The following is a 15,947-nucleotide window of genomic DNA, read 5'->3' as shown; positions in this document are numbered from 1 at the left end:
GGTATTCCAGGTGGCATTATAGAGACGTAGGTAGCTGATTTCCTACAGTCATTGTTTAGCTCCAGCCTAATGGTAGTCATATTGGTGATTTTTACTCTTTACTCAGATGTGCAAACTATTTTTTTTAGAAATGAAACAAATCTGCGATTATTTATTAAGATCTTCAGAAAGTTGGAAAGTCCAAGATCTTACAAGGCGGTCATTAGAAATGTTCTTTCCAAACTGCTGATAAGATTTTGTAATTTTCTGCAGTCTCTTCGGTAATTGAGGAGCCAATTCCCTGTGGATTTATGCCCGGAAACTTTGCTTACAAATAGGGCAATTCTCCCAAACCGGATTAGAGGTCAGGAACTCTGCTCTGGAATCTCATAGGAGGCCTCAACAGCAAGAGGGAGACCATGGATGGAGGAGATACATGGAGAAAGGAAGGGAAAGAGGTAGTAAAGCAGGCATCACTATGCAAGAAAATGATCGGTAAATGGGAGCCTTTTCGAGAATATCTATCACGCTCATATTTAAGGCTGCTACAGCTTTCTTTCTTTTGGATGTCACCCAGCTTTTTTCATGTACATTACTGTACGATTGGCGATGCCCTGATCTCTAGGACACCCATGATCCTGAAAATGAAGGGCAACTGTTGTTACTGGGTCCATCATGCCTGCTTTAATAAAGGAAGCCACAGTGCTAATCTTCCACTCATTTTGGTGTCTAGAGGCCCCTATACCCATTTGATAAAAGGCGGCCGGACCTGCCGATTCCCATCATCCGCCCACCATATGAACCCATTGTAAAAAAAATGTATAACAAGCAGTATACATTTCTTTATAGTGGTCATTTGTATAGGAAATCTTTCCCATACAGTAAAACAAATGGCATGCAGATGTGTACTTGCTAGATGGAAGCCAAAATAACCTACTTTTGGCCTCTGCATGGTGAATGTGAGTCTATGTTTCTGTACATGTCAAGAAAAATGGTACCATCGTGTACTTGTCATTATGTGTGTGGGAAAAAGATAAGGGTCGGGCTTGTTGAATTTCAGCAACCGATCCTTTTTGTTCTTCCTGTGGAAAAACTGTGACCAGACTAGCCAAGGTTAAGGTCCCCATACACATTAGATTACTGTTAGCAGAACCTAACTATATTGACCCGTTTGGCCAAAAGTCTAATGTGTATGGGAGCTTCTCGACTCTTTTTCGACAGATGATATGGGGAGATAAAGATCACACATGTCCAATTTCGGACGGCCGAAGTTCCTCCTGGGAGATAAATGTCAGCTAGGAGTCTTCTGACCAAATGATCAGCTGAAGCATTGGCGGGAAGCTATGTAAAGTCTATGGCAAGATTTACTCAGCTTTCCCCACATGCACCCGATGAGATGTCATCAATCGTTCCTACTTTGTGTGCCAGCTTCCACTCTACTTTTATCATAGTTTCCATGAAATGGGGGCATGAAGGAGATGGGTGCTTGAGAGCAAGAGATTGTCATCAGAAGTCATTGCAGTATCAGCGGTTTCCATTTTTGGGGCCTCCTGGGGTGGCTTTCCTAAAGGAAAACAACATCCAAATCATCAATAGATTTACAACCCCTCTTTCCAAGTTGACTATAGGATTACATGGACATTAGGAGAGCAAATTCTTTGCTACTTTATGGCTCAGATTCAACGACATTGTTATTGTAAATGGCTCGTTCACATGAACATGTAGACAACTTCATCATCCACAAGAAGAAAAAAACCCAGTGTAAAAACATTTACTGTATACAGATATTTCCTGTGCATCTGCCGTCACTCTCTGGATTGCTTTCTATTCTAGTTTACATAGATTTTTTTTTTAAATGTTTTTCTTCTCAACGTCACTCGGCTTGTCCATATGAACGACCTCATAAGTGTGAGGAGCACAGGCCAGCGAAGCATTGCCCGGTGGGAATCGTAACCTCTTACAATGTGACTCTCCCACTGCTAAGAGCAGGAAGAGCCATGAAGAAAGACTCCATATTACGTTAGTGTGGTCTGCTCTCCCTCACACAATGACCTCTGCCCAGTGGGAATGTGTCAGAGAGACGCTGGGTCTCAGCAATCTCTGGAATTCCAAGAATATCATTGGCCACCAGTTTATTCAGCTCGAGTAACTACACATCCATCATTGGGCAGATGTGGAACCTTAAACCATTGACTGCAACCTTCTGGTAAGGGCTCCCACCATCAGAGATCAGAAAAGAAATGCAATATATCTCACTCTTAAACTATTTTTCTTAGGAGGATCATGACTTTTTCGGAACTAGAATTAATGGAAAAATATGGTGGTATCATATTTTTTAATTTTTCCTAGTTGAATTACAGGGATTAAGATGAAAAAAGCTAGCCAATGCTGCAAATTAGCTTTGGTTATAGTCTTTCGCAACACCCTCAACCACCTAAATCGTAGAAACCTAGAGTAGATGAATGAGATTGGCAAAAGTTCCACCATAGGGTAAAATTGGGGTACAACAATGTCGACAGTCATGTCTACTGGTATTTTGCGTGAGATCGTGGCTAAGGTATGTATTTTTCAATTTTACATTTCTGAAGAAGTTGTTAGGCTGGTTTCACACTTGCGTTTTGATCTGCAGGGTTTTTAAAAAAAACGCATGTGGTGAAAAAACGCATGTAAACGCGGCAAAACGCCGTGTTTTTTAGACGCATGCGTTTTTGCATGCAGAAAAAAATCGTGGCGTTTTGCGGCGTTTACATGCGTTTTTTCCTGCGTTTGCGTTTTTTAAACGCATGCTGAGAAGTGTGTGACAGCTGCCAATCATCAAAATCAACTAGAAAACCCACTATAAACAGAAATAGCTAGGGTTAGGGTTAGGATCCCTTGTAACCCTAGGGATCCTAACCCTAACCCTAACCCTAGGGATCCTAACCCTAACCCTAGGGATCCTAACCCTAACCCTAACCCTAGGGATCCTAACCCTAACCCTAAGGGTTAGGATCGTAACCCTAACTCTAAGGGTTAGGGTTAGGATCCCTAGGGTTAGGGTTAGGATCCCTAGGGTTACTAGGGATCCTAACCTTAGGGTTAGGGTTAGGGCTAGGGTTAGGATCCCTAGTAACCCTAGGGTTAGGGTTAGGATCCCTAGGGTTAGGGTTAGGATCCCTAGGGTTACTAGGGATCCCAACCCTAGGGTTAGGGTTAGGGTTTTCTTGTTTTTTCTTGTGTTTAGGGTTAGGGTTTTCTTGTTTTTTCTTGTGTTTAGGGTTAGGGTTAGGGTTTTCTCGTTTTTTCTTGTGTTTTCTTGTGTTTTTCTATAAAAAATGCGTTTACATAGACAGCAATGCATTTTTTTGCCGCGAATAAACGCATGCTTTTTTTGCGGCGAATAAACGCATGCTTTTTTTGCGGCAAAAAAACGCCACTAGAAATTACTACAGGTTGCATTTCTGCAACTAAACGCACGCGTACAAAAACGCATGCGTTGCCGAAAACACGTCAAAACGCATGCTAAAAAACGCATGCGTTTTTAATGTTAAGTATAGGGAAAAAAACGCATGCGTTTTTTAGCGCTAAAACGCTGCAGATCAAAACGCAAGTGTGAAACCAGCCTTAGGGATGTCAAGGAGGAAAGAAGAGCCCATTAATTTACGCAAAGAAAAAAAAAATTGGACCAAAATGAGTTTTCCCCAAACATGATTATGATCGTATACGAAATGCTAAGGAAGTCTAATCGACGGGAGTCTAAGCGTTCAATGTTCCTCCTTGCCCGAGGATGGAAAGTCATAACTATTAATGATGACTAGTTGTAAAGCCCATGCACATTAAAGAAAAGTTGGACAAATCCTCTGTTTTCGGTGAGGAAAAGTACTATGGGGCATGGTGAATTTCACCACTCCAATCCTTTTGTTCTCCAGTAGGATAAGCTCAGGTTGTCAGCCAGGGGCTTTCTTCCTTCTCCTTATTGGGAATGAATGCTTGGCTCAAGGGAGAGTGTTTGTTTTTTTTATGGGGGCGGTAGAGAAACAGCTGTTGGACAAACAAGCGTTTGGTCAACAAATGTATGTGGACACCTTTACGGAGTGAGAGTACTAAGTGGTCTTCACAAGTCATGGACTCCTACATTCCATAGTGTTTGGAAATGTCTCACTGCTCGAAGTATACGGTCAACATAAGCATGGGTGTAACATGAACCATAGCAAAACTTGCGCTGGAGCTTTGTTCCATTATGACCATCTTTGGCAGTAAGTTCTAAATATTGAAAATCTCATTGTTGTTTTGGTGTCACTAGTGCAAAGGAATAATGCACTATGATGTCGCAGTTCAGCAATAAAGTACACAGTGATGTCATAGTACAGGAATAAAGCACACAATGATGTCACAGTACAGGAATAAACCACACAATAATTTTACTGCTATAATAATGCTTACACGGATGTTAGAGAACAGGAATAATGGTCAGAATAATGTCAAAGTAGAGAAATAATGCACGCAGCGATGTCACAGTACAGGAATAAAGCACACAGTGATGTCACATTACAGGAATAAAGCAAACAGCAATGTCACAGTACAGGGATACAGCACACAGTGATGTCACAGTACAGGGATAAAGCACACAGTGATGTCACAGTACAGGAATAAAGCACACATCGATGTCATAGTAAAGGGATAAAGCACACAGTAATGTCACATTACAGGAATAAAGCAAACAGCGATGTCACAGTACAGGGATAAAGCACACAGTGATGTCACAGTACAGGAATAAAGCACACAGCGATGTCATAGTAAAGGGATAAAGCACACAGTAATGTCACATTACAAGAATAAAGCAAACAGCGATGTCACAGTACAGGGATAAAGCACACAGTGATGTCACAGTACAGGAATAAAGCACACAGCGATGTCATAGTAAAGGGATAAAGCACACAGTAATCTATATATATAATTGTCTAAGGGTTTTTCTGTCTGTCTGTCTGTCCCGTTTATTCACTCGCTGATTGGTCGAGGCCGCCTGGGCCTCGACCAATCAGCGACGGGCACAGTATCGACGTAGATGTCATAATGGTTGCCATGGCGACGATGATGTCAAAAAGGTTGCCTCGACCAATCAGCGACGGGCACAGTCGGAATCATCATTGTCCATATACTACGGGGACATGCATATTCTAGAATACCCGATGCGTTAGAATCGGGCCACAATCTAGTGTCACATAACAGGTATAAAGCAAACAGCGATGTCACAGTACAGGGATAAAGCACACAGTGATGTCACAGTACAGGAATAAAGCACACAGCGATGTCATAGTACAGGAATAAAGCACACAGCGATGTCACAGTACAGGGATAAAGCACACAGTGATGTCACAGTATAGGAATATTGCTCACAGTGATGTCACAGTACAGGGATAAACTACACAGTAATATCACATTATAATAATGGTTACTGTGATGTCATAGTACAGAGATAAAGCTCACAGTGATGTCACACTACAGAACTAAAGCACACAGTAATGTCACAGTACTATAATAATTCTTACAGTGATGTCACATTACTACTATAAAGGCCATAGTAATGTAAAGTACACAAATAGTGCTATGTACTAGTATATGAATAATGCTGGCATTGATTTCACAGTACAGTAATATTGCTCACAGTGATGTCCCAGTAATACCATAATGCTTAGAGTGATGTCACAATACAGGAATAATGGTCAGAATAATGTTTAAATAGAGAAATAGTGCACACAGATATATCGCCGTACATGAGTAATGCTCACTGTGATGTCACGGTACTATAATACTTATAGGGATGTCAAAGTGCAGGAAGAATGCTCACAGTAATGTCAAACTAGTGCTCAACATGATGTTACAGAATGGGAATAATTCTCATAGTGATATCCAGGGCCGGACTGGCCATAGGGCACTTCTGGCAAATGCCAGAAGGGCCGGTGCCAGTGGAGGGCCGCTCAATCCGCCGCCCCCGCCGTCGCATTCAACTACACCGGCGTATAGACGCCGGTACAGTTGAATGCAATGATGGAGGAGAGAGCGTCTACAGACGCTCCTCTCCCATCATTCCCCGCTCTGCCTCTGACACTGCGGGTGCGCGATGATGTCATATCATCGCGCACCTGCTGTGTCCCGTGCAGACTGCAGCTGCTGAGACAGGAGCAGGAACCAGGAAGCAACGCTGGGCACGAGGAGAGGTGAGGAGAGTTTTTTTTTTTTTCTGGACTGTGGGGCCATTCTCGGAGGAGGTGAGGGGAGGAAGAGAAGAGATGTGGGCTGTATATAGCTCTCTGTGGGCTGTGCTCTGTGCTGTATACTGCTGTGGGCTGTATATAGTTCTCTGTGGGCTGTGCTCTGTGCTGTATACTGCTCTGTGCTATATATAGTTCTCTGTGGGCTGTGCTCTGTGCTGTATACTGCTGTGGGCTGTATATAGTTCTCTGTGGGCTGTGCTCTGTGCTCTATACTGCTCTGTGCTATATATAGTTCTCTGTGGGCTGTGCTCTGTGCTGTATACTGCTGTGGGCTGTATATAGCTCTCTGTGGGCTGTGCTCTGTGCTGTATACTGCTGTGGGCTGTATATAGTTCTCTGTGGGCTGTGCTCTGTGCTCTATACTGCTGTGGGCTGTATATAGTTCTCTGTGGGCTGTGCTCTGTGCTGTATACTGCTGTGGGCTGTATATAGTTCTCTGTGGGCTGTGCTCTGTGCTGTATACTGCTGTGTGCTGTATATAGTTCTCTGTGGGCTGTGCTCTGTGTTGTATACTACTGTGGGCTGTATATAGTACTCTGTGGGCTGTGCTCTGTGCTGTATACTGCTGTGGGCTGTATATAGTTCTCTGTGGGCTGTGCTCTGTGCTGTATACTACTGTGGGCTGTATATAGTTCTCTGTGGGCTGTGCTCTGTGCTGTATACTACTGTGGGCTGTATATAGTTATCTGTGGGCTGTGCTCTGTGCTGTATACTACTGTGTGCTCTGTGCTATATATAGTTCTCTGTGGGCTGTGCTCTGTGCTGTATACTGCTGTGGGCTGTATATAGTTCTCTGTGGGCTGTGCTCTGTGCTGTATACTGCTGTGGGCTGTATATAGTTATCTGTGGGCTGTGCTCTGTGCTGTATGCTACTGTGGGCTGTATATAGTTCTCTGTGGGCTGTGCTCTGTGCTGTATACTACTGTGGGCTGTATATAGTTCTCTGGGCTGTGCTCTGTGCTGTATACTGCTGTGGGCTGTATATAGTTATCTGTGGGCTGTGCTCTGTGCTGTATACTGCTGTGGGCTGTATATAGTTATCTGTGGGCTGTGCTCTGTGCTGTATGCTACTGTGGGCTGTATATAGTTCTCTGTGGGCTGTGCTCTGTGCTGTATACTACTGTGGGCTGTATATAGTTCTCTGGGCTGTGCTCTGTGCTGTATGCTACTGTGGGCTGTATATAGTTCTCTGTGGGCTGTGCTCTGTGCTGTATACTACTGTGGGCTGTATATAGTTCTCTGTGGGCTGTGCTCTGTGCTGTATATAGTTCTCTGTGGGCTGTGCTCTGTGCTGTATACTACTGTGGGCTGTATATAGTTCTCTGGGCTGTGCTCTGTGCTGTATACTACTGTGTGCTGTATATAGTTCTCTGTGGGCTGTGCTGTATATAGTACTCTGTGGGCTGTGCTGTATATAGTACTCTGTGGGCTGTGCTGTATATAGTACTCTGTGGGCTGTGCTGTATATAGTACTCTGTGGGCTGTGCTGTATATAGTACTCTGTGGGCTGTGCTGTATATAGTACTCTGTGGGCTGTGCTGTATATAGTACTCTCTGGGCTGTGCTGTATATAGTACTCTCTGGGCTGTGCTTTATATAGTACTCTGGGCTGTGCTGTATATAGTACTCTGGGCTGTGCTGTATATAGTACTCTGTGGGCTGTGCTTTATATAGTTCTCTGTGGGCTGTGCTGTATATAGTACTCTCTGGGCTGTGCTGTATATAGTACTCTCTGGGCTGTGCTTTATATAGTACTCTGGGCTGTGCTGTATATAGTACTCTGGGCTGTGCTGTATATAGTACTCTGTGGGCTGTGCTGTATATAGTACTCTGTGGGCTGTGCTGTGTATAGTACTCTGTGGGCTGTGCTGTATATAGTACTCTGTGGGCTGTGCTGTGTATAGTACTCTGTGGGCTGTGCTGTATATAGTACTCTGTGGGCTGTGCTGTATATAGTACTCTGTGGGCTGTGCTGTATATAGTTCTCTGTGGGCTGTGCTGTATATAGTACTCTCTGGGCTGTGCTGTATATAGTACTCTCTGGGCTCTGCTGTATATAGTACTCTGTGGGCTGTGCTGTATATAGTACTCTCTGGGCTGTGCTGTATATAGTACTCTCTGGGCTGTGCTGTATATAGTACTCTCTGGGCTGTGCTTTATATAGTACTCTGGGCTGTGCTGTATATAGTACTCTGGGCTGTGCTGTATATAGTACTCTGTGGGCTGTGCTGTATATAGTACTCTGTGGGCTGTGCTGTGTATAGTACTCTGTGGGCTGTGCTGTATATAGTACTCTGTGGGCTGTGCTGTATATAGTACTCTGTGGGCTGTGCTGTATATAGTACTCTGTGGGCTGTGCTGTATATAGTACTCTGTGGGCTGTGCTGTATATAGTACTCTGTGGGCTGTGCTGTATATAGTACTCTCTGGGCTGTGCTGTATATAGTACTCTCTGGGCTGTGCTGTATATAGTACTCTCTGGGCTGTGCTTTATATAGTACTCTGGGCTGTGCTGTATATAGTACTCTGGGCTGTGCTGTATATAGTACTCTGTGGGCTGTGCTGTATATAGTACTCTGTGGGCTGTGCTGTGTATAGTACTCTGTGGGCTGTGCTGTATATAGTACTCTGTGGGCTGTGCTGTATATAGTACTCTCTGGGCTGTGCTGTATATAGTACTCTCTGGGCTCTGCTGTATATAGTACTCTGTGGGCTGTGCTGTATATAGTACTCTGTGGGCTGTGCTGTATATAGTACTCTGTGGGCTGTGCTGTATATAGTACTCTGTGGGCTGTGCTGTATATAGTACTCTGTGGGCTGTGCTGTGTATAGTACTCTGTGGGCTGTGCTGTATATAGTACTCTGTGGGCTGTGCTGTATATAGTACTCTGGGCTGTGCTGTATATAGTACTCTCTGGGCTGTGCTTTATATAGTACTCTGGGCTGTGCTTTATATAGTTCTCTGTGGGCTGTGCTTTATATAGTTCTCTGTGGGCTGTGCTGTATATAGTTCTCTGTGGGCTGTGCTGTATATATTACTTTGTGGGCTGTGCTGTATATATTACTTTGTGGGCTGTGCTGTATATATTACTCTGTGGGCTGTGCTGTATACTACTGTGTGGACTGTGCTGTATACTTCTACGTGGGCTGTGCTGTATACTACTATGTGGTCTGTGCTGTATACTACTGTGTGGTCTGTGCTGAATACTGCTGTGTGGGCTGTGTTATCTACTACGCGAGCTGTGCTATAGTATGCAGGCTGTGCTGTATACTATGCGGTTTGTGCTATATAATATGCGGGCTTTGCTATATACTATGGGGAGTATATTATATTCTATGGGGGAGGCCATGTTATGTACTATGTGGCTGTGTTATATACTATTGTGGGGGTATATTATATTCTATGGGGGAGGCTGCGTTATATACTATGGGGGGCTGCATTATATTCTATGGGGGGCTACATTATATATTATGGGGAGGGGGGCTGTATTATATTCTATGGGGTTACATACTCTGGGGTGGCTGCATTATACTCTGTGGGGTGGCTGCATTATACTCTGGGGTGGCTGCATTATACTCTGGGGTGGCTGCATTATACTATATGTGGGCTGCATTATACTGTATCGAGGACTATGGGGAATACGTTATACTATATGAAGAACTATGGGGTGCATTATACTATGGGAAGTGAATTGTACTACATGGATGACTGTGGCGGTGCATTATACTATATGGAGCACTATGAGGATTGTATTATGCTATATGGAGGACTATGAGGATTGTATTATGCTATATGGAGGACTATGAGGAGTGTATTATACTATGTGGAGGACTGAGCAGTGTATTTTAATATATGGAGGACTATAGAGAGTGTATTATACTATATGGAGGACTATGGAGCACATTATAATATATGGAGGACTATGGGGTGTATTTTACTAAACAAGTAAAATGCTGCATATTCGGATTGTTTTTGCTGGAACAAAAAGCCTTGTTGTCAGCAGCACATTGCCAGTGTAAACTGTAGATGTGCTGCTGAAAACATGATACTGTATGGTGATCTATTAGTGATCGTTCTGTCTCATCATTATTCCTAAGCTGGTGGAAAGAGGCCGGGAAACAAGCGTTGAACAACTTCAGTATTGTCGATCAAACTCGTTTAGCGGCCTGAACTCAGCGCACGTAAATACAACAGAAAGGCTTCTGTGTGATGTGCAATATGTTAGCATTTGGGGACCCATTTTAAACTTTGCCTAGGGCCCCACTTTGCCTAAAACCGGCCCTGCCTACAAGTGTACAAAGATATTATACAGTCACCATGTGACAAGTGGGCCTGTGTAACTTCAAATGCCAGGGCTGAATTTTAGTCCCAGTCCGGCCCTGGTGATATCACAGTGCAGGGATAAAGCTCATAGTGTTGTTAGAGTAATAGATGAATGCTCACAGTAATATCACAGTACAAGAATAATGTTCACAGTGATGTTAGTACTAAAATATTGCACACATGAGGTCACAAAACATGGATAATGCTCTCAGTGATGTCACAGCATGGGCATAATGCTCACAGTGATGTTAGTACTAGAATATTGCACACATGATGTCATTAAACAGGCATAATGCTCACAGTGATGTCACAATACGGATAATGCTCACAATATGTCACAAAACAGATAATGCTCACAGTGATGTTAGTAATATAATATTGCACACATGATGTCACAAAACAGGGACAATGCTCACAGTAATATAAGAAAACAGATAATGCTCAAAAGGATGTCAGACTAACAGACTAATGCTTACAATAATGTCGCAGTACAAGAATAATGGCCACAATGATGTCATACTAGAGAAATAGCACTCACAGTGATGTGATGTCACAGCACAGGGATAAAGCTCACAGTGATGTCAGAGTAATAGACTAATGCTCACAGTAATGTCACATTACAAGAATAATGATCACTGTCATGTCAAAGTACAGAAATAGCACTCACAATGATGTCACAGCACAGGGGTAGGGCTCACAGTGATGTCACAGCACGGGTATACTACTTACAGTGATGTCATAGTACTAGAATGTTGCACACATAATGTCACAAAACAGGGATAACGCTCACAGTGATGTCACAGCATTGGAATGACCCAAAACATAATGCTGCTGAGAAGTTGTAAATAATGCAGTAGATTTTATGTGTCAGTGGATATGGGCCCTCCTAGTTGTTGGACCACTCAGCAGCTGTCCAACGCTATTGAAGGATCTACCATGATTGTTTTTGAGCTGTTGAAGAATTGTGGAATACCTCCTCATCTACCTCAGTGGTAAGGTTGGGAATACCCCTGTAAGCTATTGTGTCAGCTGGATCCATCTTTACCATCTCAACCCTTGGAGACCAGACTGATAGCATTGCAATTGTGGACATTTCCTCAGAAGCCGGTACACCATCTGCTGATCATGTCTGAAAGTTTAAAAATTCTTTCCTTTAATGATACACCAGCGAATAGTTGGGTGCAGAACATCCCCAAATTCCCGACATTAAAAGACGGCACCGCTCTCTAGCACAGACATGCCAGTTATGAGGAATATGACGCCACAGCTGCCTCTGAGCTAATAATACAAGTGTGTGGCACAGACAGCTGGGCGGACATCCGTCTTTTTCATGTCAGGTCCTTGATGAAAATGTAAAAATTGCTTTCTTAGACCCTCTGCCCACACTTATCACCAGATTGTTGCTTTGATCAGTGTGGTGTAAATCTGTATTTCTAAGCCCTAATGAAATCCAAATAGGTTTACTAAAGTTTCACTGCAATAATTGCAGCAATATTCATGGCTGCTTACATGTTGAGGGACATAAATGGCAGGCTACCATCTTGGCATGCAGCAATGACATAAAATGTGAGACATGCAGGAAAAATAGGAAAAGCCCAGAAGATACAAGCCATAAGCAGTGGTCCTCTCACCTCTACGATGCTCTTTAGATCTCGGACATAGGCCTGCTCAGTTTCCAGAATTTCTAGCACCACTCTGTCCACGTGCGAAAGCTTGGCCTTAGGATCCTTTGCTTTGCGTAAAATCGGAGACCACGTACAGCCAAGAAAGGCTCGTTCATTAGACAGCACCTTGTGTTCACTCTCCAACTGGGCCACAGGCGTAAGGTCGAGACTGATATCGCTGCCATTTTGCTGAGGATAGGAAGGGCTGCAGTACTGGGAGGATCCCAGGGTCCCACTGCTACCAAATGAGCTGTGACTGTCCTGAAGGGAGGCCGAAGAGGTGGAAGAGCTGAGACTAACCGGACGGTCGCTGTCCGAACACACGGTATTAACGGAGGTACAGCTGCCAGACATCCCGGCAGCTATTCCACTCAGAGAACTGACAGATGAAGGCCTTGGGGCAGCTAGAAAAAAACATGATACATTTATTTTAGATTTTGGATCAGTGGTAGCACATTCGCCATGTTCATAGACTGCCTAATAGTCATCAAATAGTCTGAGGCTTATGGCCGCATCTCTCTACATAAAGACTATTCAAATCTTTGTGACAAGACTATGGGCAGAATCTGTAGCTAGGCTGTAGTCACAGATCCTAGCTAAAAAGCAGCCAGGTAGTAAGGTAAGTGAGTCCAACATTACCCTGCTAAGAAACCCAATATTACCCAAAGAAGTTCAAGTTTGTCAAACTAAGCTTCATATACAGTATTAGTGAACTAAACCCAACATCCAATATTACCAAACAAACCCCATTGTTACCCAACCAAACCCAACATTACTTAACTAAACCCCAAAATAAATATAATTTTACCCAATCAAATTCAACATTACCAAACTAAACCCAATTGTCACAGGTTTACTGTGACAGAGAGAGAACAGAAGACCACAGCGTCTGATTTCTCCTACTCCTGCACCGATTAGAAGCACTTCACCGTCATAATAAATGGTGCAGGTGTCTGTTAGCAGTGCAGGGGATAATCGGTTTAGCTTGAGTGTTGCTGGAGCCTTCCAGCTTTGATGGTCTCAGCTGTTCAGTATTGGACACTTTCCTATCCTATATATACTCTCTTGTAGCAATTAGGATTGTCAGTGTTAGGTTAATTCTGCCCCAATTCAGGAGCGTGGAGGAGCTTGTTGCTTTATTAGGTGGTTGGAGTGTTGCTCTAAAGACTGTTGGTTGAAGTTTTTGTCTGTATGCTTACCCTCATCCTCTCCCATTTGTTTTTCTTTTCCTTTCCTTCACTCCCTAGAGTTCCGCTCTGTTGTCTGTGAGTGCATATTTGTGTGATTGGTATTTTCCTTTATCCCTCTACGTATTCCCTTGTTAGTCTGGGTTGTGTATTCTTATATGCTACTACTCCCCATTTTCCTGGTTTGGGAAGGGGATAGTTTAAGGCTGAACTAGGAGCTCAGCAAGGTACCTGGCCCTGGCGTGTTCACCATTATAAGTAATCTGGGGAGCAGGGATAGCAAGGGTGCCCTCTAAATTTAGGGATAGGGAAGGAGCACCTAACCCTGGGATATCTGAGCTGTGACATCAATATTGCCCAATCAAAGCCAACAATACTCAGCTAAACTCAACATTGCCAAAATAAATCTATCATGACTCTACTAAAGCCAACATTATCAAATCAAACTCCACATTAGCCAACTAAAACCAATATATTACTCAACTAAACTAAACCCAATATTACCCAACGAAACCTAACATTACCCAGCTAAATCCATCATTATCCTATTAAACCTAACATTACAAAACTAAACCCAATATAACCCAACTAAAATCAACATTATTAAAATAAATCTAAAATTACCAAACTAATCCCAACATTACCCAACAATATCCAACATTACCCACCTAAATCCAACATTATCTTACTAAGCGCAACATTACCCAGCCAAATTTAACATGACTCAACTAAACCCAGCGTTATCAAAGTAAATCTAATATTACCCAACTAAACCCAACATTATCAAACCAAACTTAGCATTAACAAACTAAACCCAATTTATTGCCCAACTAAGCTAAACCTAACATTACCCAATGATATCGAACATTACCCAACTAAATCCAACATTATCCTACTAAACCCAAAATTACCCAACTAAATTCAACATGACCCAGCTAAACTCAACATTATCAAAATCATTCTAATTTTACCCAACTAAACCCAACATTACCCAACCAAACTTAGCATTAACAAACTAATTTCAACATTATCCAACCAAACACAACATTACTAAACTAAACCTATTATATTAGCCAGCTTGACCCTAGATCCTAGTCCAAACTCAATATTACCCAACTAAAAGAACATTACCAAACATAGCCTAAGATTACCTATATGAACCCAACATTATCAAGCTAAAATTCTCATCAGTTGTTTAAAACCAAGTACTTAGAAAAACAAAAGAAAAATCATTTGCACGACATAAGATTAATCTAAAGCATGCATCTGTAAATTCTTTACTCTTTTCAGAATGGCCATCTTCTAAGGAACTTGCCAGGCAATATGTGTTTGCCAACGAATAGACCTTGCCACCAAAACTACCCACATTGGATCTCTATGCTTTATGAGGTTCAGTGTGGTCACCAATTATGCTGCTTTTATATTAGAGACATTTTTGAAAAATTTACCCTTCGCATTTTACACTGAAACTTCTCTAAGTTAGGTGAGGGGGTAGAAAGGACACTTCAGAAAATTGAACATGTCTTCTAGAGTTTTCTTTGAAGAACCTACCTTGTTCACCTGTTCGCTTTCTGCTTCCTTTCAGGACTCCTTCCGGCATGTTGAAAAGATGGGGGTCTCCCCGTCCTGTGGTGAAAAAGAGTGCTAGATAAGTTAAGCAATATTTAGATCTTGCTTAGTCTCTAATTTTGTAGGGTTTAAAGTAAAAAAAAATGGAATAAAATACGGTACATATTAAATTAAAATACAAAAAAAATGGTTAAATTACAATTTATATGAGCCTGTATCTATATGTTGTATCTGTAATAAAAATTAGTAACATGTGGCATTTGTTCGATGTTTCGGTACATACTGTGTAAGGGAGCGCCATTGATCTGATCTCCGCTCACGCCAAGATCCTATGGGTCAGTGATCTATAAAGATAAATTATGTATCTGGTCTACCAAATTACTTTCTACTTAGCGGATGAGGAGCTAAGGCTGCATTTAACAACCTGTGGTCTAATCCTCCAGCCCAACGGTATTATTACTACTGGTTTATATTGACCATATCTGCAATTAAAGTGAACCCACCAACCTCACATATAACTGTGCTGAAAGGGGTAAAAAAGTGGGAACGAGGCATGCAGTAATTTATCACAACCTAATTTAATGACAGCAAGAAAAGGAAATAGCTGTGCGGCCTAAAAATCATGCGCCGCCAACCAAAAAAAGCGGTTCCTGAAAATTTCACTTCTTTGTATGTTTGTTCTTGTGTTTGTGTTCGGATAAAGAAGCTCAATAGCACACTGCAATGTGTCTTCAAGGAGGGTTAGACCTTTCTGGGCAACCCTTCCTATATCTCCTTTAGTCAATTAGATTGACCTTCTGGAAGGGAACCCCTTCTGTTAGCCAAAGCAAAAACATGTCCATAGTCTCCTTCACCGAAAACAGGTGATCGGTAGAAGTATCAATGTTGGGACGACAGCGATCAGCTGATTGTCATTTGGAAAAGAGGCTGAAAGAGTGTCCTTTAAGAAAAATGTGGACCCTTGAATGTG

The 15,947-nt window shown here is 42.5% G+C and overlaps 1 protein-coding gene across 1 annotated transcript in view; it reads right to left on the bottom strand.

Moving 5' to 3' along the window:
* The window catches only part of PLEKHG2 (pleckstrin homology and RhoGEF domain containing G2), a 133,727-nt gene that overhangs the window by 72,716 nt on the left and 45,064 nt on the right, over positions 1-15,947 (bottom strand). The window contains exons 3-4 of the mRNA XM_077285887.1: positions 14,960-15,034; positions 12,189-12,625 (exon numbers count right to left, since the gene is read on the bottom strand). Coding sequence (XP_077142002.1) covers positions 12,189-12,625; positions 14,960-15,008 — 486 coding nt within the window. The 5' untranslated portion in view covers positions 15,009-15,034. The remainder of the gene's footprint in view (positions 1-12,188; positions 12,626-14,959; positions 15,035-15,947) is intronic.

This window comes from Ranitomeya variabilis, chromosome 2 (genome assembly GCF_051348905.1).
Source record: "Ranitomeya variabilis isolate aRanVar5 chromosome 2, aRanVar5.hap1, whole genome shotgun sequence".
NCBI lineage: Eukaryota > Metazoa > Chordata > Amphibia > Anura > Dendrobatidae > Ranitomeya > Ranitomeya variabilis.
Note: the sequence above shows the minus strand (reverse complement) of the source record. Positions and strands in the feature narration are given on the sequence as shown.